Source organism: Sardina pilchardus, chromosome 12, assembly GCF_963854185.1.
Source record: "Sardina pilchardus chromosome 12, fSarPil1.1, whole genome shotgun sequence".
NCBI classification, from domain to species: domain Eukaryota; kingdom Metazoa; phylum Chordata; class Actinopteri; order Clupeiformes; family Clupeidae; genus Sardina; species Sardina pilchardus.
Window position 1 is genome coordinate 18730112 of NC_085005.1, and position 6095 is coordinate 18736206.

At 46.3% G+C, this 6095-nt stretch overlaps 1 protein-coding gene across 1 annotated transcript in view; it reads left to right on the forward strand.

Moving 5' to 3' along the window:
• The first annotated feature begins 315 nt into the window (after nt 1-315).
• The window catches only part of fndc4a (fibronectin type III domain containing 4a), a 32334-nt gene continuing 26554 nt past the window's right edge, over nt 316-6095 (forward strand). Inside the window, exon 1 of the mRNA XM_062551492.1 lies at nt 316-403. Within this exon, the coding sequence (XP_062407476.1) occupies nt 328-403 (76 nt within the window). The 5' untranslated portion in view covers nt 316-327. The remainder of the gene's footprint in view (nt 404-6095) is intronic.

The following is a 6095-nucleotide window of genomic DNA, read 5'->3' on the forward strand; positions in this document are numbered from 1 at the left end:
CGACTTTGCCTTTAGTATCAGGATAGAATCGACATTAAATGGAAACCTCTCGAAGCTAGTATTGCACACATGTACGCTACATTAGTGAAACATTTTTTTCTTGAATAGGACGCCCATGGGAAACTTGACGAATATCTATCATGCTGTTTTTCTGAGACCCTCACAAAGTTGATTGCTTTGGCTATCGTTGTTTGTGGAAACTAAGTCAAGAACTATTTCAAGGCAGCCATCATGCAGAAATAAAACGAAGCAATCTCAGAACAAATGGATATTTTGTTGCTTATGGATTCGTAGACATCTACAAGAGGAAGACACCATTCTGAAGACATGGCTCGGCTCTTGGTCTTTGTGAACTCCGTGGCACTGTTGCTCTTCGGTAGTGACATGTTTCTTGTGGGAGCAAGTAAGTTAGCGCACCCCTTTTCTCTTAGAGCATGCTACACTGTGTGAGAACCTATTTTTCATCCGTAAATACGTTACAATTGGACTGTAAAGGTTAAAGAAAACTCAGCAGAACTTTTGAATCGGTACATCATGAAGTCTGCCACTTAAAAAACAACAACACAGCAAACGAGAAACAGCATAGCTAAATTCTATACTTTCAGTTACAGTCGTGTATGCATGATGTAAAGGTGTGATGGTCGCAGTGACTTAGGCTACTGCAACCCATCTTCAAGCAAATAATTAATTCGTGGACTGTGATTTCAGCGTGATAGCCGTATTCTGTCGTAATTTAGCCGAAATGGTTGTAATTATTACGAATTTTATTAGCTAGGATATGGTTCCATGGTCATGTGTGCAACCTGGAAAGGCGATGATTGTGAATCTGTATCTTCACAATACATTTCACGGAAACACTTGCGAAAGAAATAATTGTCAGTGCTTAGGTCTCTGTAAAGGAATTCCATCTATCTCTCTCTCTCTCTCTCTCTCTCTCTCTTTCATTCTCTGTGTGACAGTCACCTGGGATTTCACTCCATTCACTTCTTTGAATGCGCTCGCTATTTGGCATCTCTCCCGTTTGAAGTGGGAGTCCTGTGCGCTGCGAGCTGTTCGTACTTTGTTCTGACTCAGGGACAAGGATGAATATCTAATCACCTGGCGGGAAGTATGACAGGTGCTGTCGAGAAAAGTATGGAACTAATTCGAGCATTAGGGTACCCATGCGTACTTATTCAAAGCAATAACTTCATTGGATTGAAAGTGCAGGGGACAGATTTAGGCCATGTCTTGCTCAGGTAAATTGTATGCGAGGACAAAGGCAACAAATCATTGCAGATGTAACCACGCTTTCCCCTCTACTGGGAAGGCACGAACTGAAGAACTTAATCAAGAATTCAAACTGCTTTATGGAAATATAACATCTGCTTCCATATTAGATGCTCATGGCCTTTCAAACACAGCATGCGGTGCAGCCTGACACTATCATCCCCGAACGGTGTGAGAGGCAAGACTGCAATTTCACTACTGTCGCCACTCGCCAGGGCCCTTGCTGTGCAAAGAATGTCCAAGTAAGCCAATACAATATGTCTGCCAGGTGAGCTGCCAGTCACTGATCCAGTGGAAGTCCTACCACTGGTTAAGGTTCATTTCAAACGCTTGTTGTGGGGGTCCTGTGGAGTGCTCCATGTCAGGAACCTTTGCTGAACCTTTTGCTGATGCCGGAACCTTCTAGATCTTCATTAGGTGTTTACATTAAGCACAGGCCAGAACATGGTCCCATCTGGTCTGGAGGGAGATGATCTCATAGGCTCCGCTTCATATCTCAGAAAAGCCACCTTGGCTGTGGTATCATGACAGGCTTTGAGCTGAAATGTCACACCCAAGCCCTCTCTGGATTTGTCTTCAACAGACCTAACAGCAATGCAAAGAACATCTCTTCTGCAGTCTAATGGCAGAATTATTCACCTTGACTACGAAAGGAAAGGTGACCTCCTTTTCTCAAGTCCACACTGCCAGAAGTCTGTGTCATTCATTCTAACTAGGGAGTGAAATGTACCAGTGCGTCAGCGTCACACACCAATTATCTTCTCCATTCGTGTTCAGTTTGGGTCTGAGTTTGTGGGTAATTTGTGACATTTTCAACCCCAGTAGCAATACCTGCCAAATAGCCAGCTATTTTTAGACCCGGCAGCTATGAAAGGGTCATAGTGACGCCTTCATCAACAGCGCACACAGAGACCCCTCTGCGTGGTGCGCTGCTCGTCGGGCTGTTGGATTTAATGGGCTATTTAATTACCCCAAAATCACTCAATTAGCCAATCTTAATTAAGCGAGGGGCCCCGAACATTAAAAACAACGAGTGTGCGAGTTGAAACACGATTCGTTTCTCCGCAGTGCTGCGACGTGTCACCCCCCCTTCGCATAAAAGATCCCAGCATGGCAGCCTGTGGGGCTGTAATCCCACGGACCGTATTCCCCCACGGCACTTTGATTAACTGCGTGTCGTCTTGCTCCGGACCCCAGCCCGGTGATAAGGGCACGGGAAGCACCAGCTGGTACCTCCGGCAGCTCCCTGGGCTCCCTTGAAGGGCACGGGGTCTGAGCTCGGAGAGATCTCCTCGCCCCAGCGCAGCAGCCTGCTCCCCACTCAGGGCATGGGAGCTGGGGGGGTTGGGGTTGAGGTGGGGGTGAGGGTTGGTGGTGGGGGCTCCGAGGTAAATCTTCTGAGATGCAGAGCGCCTGTGAGATGAAAGAGGCTGCTGGCCTGTCTCCGAATCTGTCAGAACACAGCCAGTGTTTCCCGGGTGCAGAGGGGGTTGGTGGGATGGGGTGTGGGGATGAGGTGGGGATGGGGGGTGGGGGGGGGGGGGGGGTGGAGGAAGTTGTCTGGGTTAGCAGAAGTGTAGGGGGTTGGACTTTCGATACTGCGTCAGTAGTCTTTTAGATCACTGCAGCCATAGTGTCATAGTTGCAGACTTAGTGGATCAGTATTATAAACTCTGATGTATGAGGTTCATAGGACATTCCTATTATTCAGTAGTAAGAGAGCAGCTTAGCCAACCTAACTCCATTATTAATCCATATCCTAACCTTCTAGCCTTCACCCTTATTTTAGATCATGGAAGGCCATGGTCGTTCAGTATTATGCAGCACTGAGTAGGCCTTACATGCTTACAATATACTGCAAACTATGCTAGGCCTATTCAGTACAATGTTCAGAGTACAGAGTGACTGATTGTTTCATAACCTGAAATGATCTTGGAGTATAATGGCTATGTCGTATTAAGTGTGGATAATTATTGTAACTCATATCAGCAGGCCCACATTTTGTACTCACATTTATTGTAGATGCACCATGCTTTTTTCACCATTGTTTGGAAAGGGGAAAAAAAAACATCAAAAAAGATTTCTAAGCCCTTGTGAAACAGCTGGTCACGTAAAAAAAAGATTCTTTGATTATTCTTGCATTCAGAGTTTAATCAAACACAATTTCAAAAGGCCTTTTGTCAGCACACAGGAGAAAGCGTCGCAAGGTCATCCGCAGAGCAGCATTGTTTCAAAGAGGAGGCAGAGGATTTCTCATCTTAGAAACTCTTCCACACTATTCCCCTCGTGTCTTTATGACAGAGCACTACTGGCTCTCGGCTTCTTTTGTGATACCACGGCAGAGTGCCGAGCCAAAGCAGCCTCCATCTACAGGCTCCCCATATCGCAACAGAAAGAGCCCTGCCGGGATCTGGAGTTCATTGTCATTCTCAGAAGCAGCGTGTGAGTGATTTACGGCGGCCCATGAGTGTCAGGAGATGCAGGTGTCAGGACGTCGCACGTGTCAGGGTTTATTGAGTGGCCAAACAGACGCCAGATTGCGCAAAAAAAGCCACACTTCGTCTCTTTAATTCACGGCGACCAGACCAGATGTTACGGAGGCTGCTATTCGAGATATGAGGCTGAGATATGAATGCGGGGGAAAGCTCCATGGTAACCGTCTGCGAAGCGAGGGAGCAAAAGAACGAGCGAGAGCAGGGGAGTGAGGCAGTCATCAGACGGGGCCCAGACACCTCCGAGGGCCAGAGAGACTATATCCCGCTGCCCCAGATACACAGCAAACTCTGTAGATGTAGAAACCTAGATAACGCAGTCGGCCTCCTGACATTCTCGCCTCCTGACATTCATCTGCTCAGCCGGCATATCAGAGCGGTCAATTTCTGCTCTGTATCTATTTGAGAGAACGCAGTCTTTTGCTGGAATCTGAATTGTTTAATAACTTTTAATTCTGAACAGGATTTCATGAAATGACCACTCCAATATGGCGGATACAGTTACATATTCTACCCAACAGAGCGGACAATGTGGTATCTCTGTTTCTACAGTATACATTTATGACAAACATGGCCCACATTCAGCAAGCTATAGTTTACAATAGTACTATAGTAATAACATAGTGGAGTGGATCGTTAAGAGTCAATTGATAAATTACGTTTAACATTGTGTTATCCATTTAATTTTGCATCATTTGAGATTTCTGATGTTTCACTGTATATGTTTCAGCCTGTCTTCATATTACTGTGACACAGATTTATGGTGAAGGTAATGTTGCTAATGTAGATGCTGGCTCAAAAATATGGGCAGCCTGGAGCCAAGATGTTAAGGTGGTTTTACTTTGTACAGTATCAGGGATTTATTCATGTTTATTATGGAGGGCCTCAGCTGGCATCTGTATACAGGAGGGATGAGCAGGAGCTCAAAGCTTTAACGTCAAACACACTAACATGCACTTGGACACGTGTACACATGCACACACCCTCAAATGCACGTGCAGTCTCGTACTCACATGCACTCGTCCTCTCTTTCTTTCTCTCTCTCTCTCTTACTCACTCACTCACTCAACCACTGAAACACACACACACACACACATTCATATTCTATTTTGAGTAGCCACTGCCCAGCTCACTCTACGTGAGGAGAGGCTTTTGAGTAAAAAAAACTCTGGGAGTGTTCACAGGGATGTGCACTCAGGCCTGTGCTCTGCCTGCCCCATGATTCACCTTGACAGGACGGACACGTTCGGGAAGTGTCTGCCACTGCTGTTGGACCACAAAGTGACCCTCATGATTGTTTGTGTCCTACGTAACATTCTTCTGAGAGCGTGACAAATTAGCCTCATCGCCACCAGAAAGAAAACAATTCCCCTTCCAGGCACGGGAATAGTAAAACAAACACAAAAGTAGTTGCTTCATATTTGATCAATCGGAGAGCTTGCCGGAATACACCATTTGCTTTTATAAATGACATTTACTCTCACCATTTATAAAACTGTTTTCCGATGTGGAGCTGCTCTCCTGTGTAATTTCAGACCTTCCGAGTTAATTCCAAAGTGTCCATAGTTATAGCTTCCGGCAGCCAGACGCCTTAAGTAGCGCCGTAATTCACATCTCGGCTCTAACCAAACAATCATTTCCTGCATCAGCAGAGGGTGTGTGTGTGGTGTGGCTGCGTGTGTGTGTGTGTGTGTGTGTGTGTGTGTGTGTGTGTGTGTGTGTGTGTGTGTGTGTGTGTGTGTGTGTGTGTGTGTGTGTGTGTGTGTGTGTATATGGATGTGTCCCCATGCATCAGCAGTGGGCGCCCGTGCTTTTAACGGCTCCTCGCCGACTCCTGTAACTCCCATTACCCAGAGGACAACAAGCTTTTCTCACGCCACAGTGGCTGTGTTTGTGCAACGTGTAAATGTCACGGCGGAAACCCTGATGGATGCGCTGTAAAGCCGCGACTGGGAGAGAAACCGGGCGAGGCAGCCAGGACTGCCCAGAGCCACCTGGTTGGAGTGCTTTAAAGGTGCATTATGGAGAAATCTGCATCTATATGTCATGTTTTACGGCTTTCATGACGTTACTTTCGAGATGTAACGTCGCGGAAACTTTGCTGATCTTGGTCTTGCTCCAGGGATCTCCATTGGCTATAGCAGCCTGTGTAAGCTGCCTACTGTTTTCTTTGTGGACTCCTCTGACTTTGTCGTGTGTTGAAAACTGATACTGAAGTGGCACCCAGTGCCTTAAAAAGGGGGGTCCTATCCAGTGTGGAGTTCCAGTAAGGAACTCCACAAAAAAAACTGCACTGTGCACCTTTCAAAGAAAATCTCTGAGGATCACTGCAGA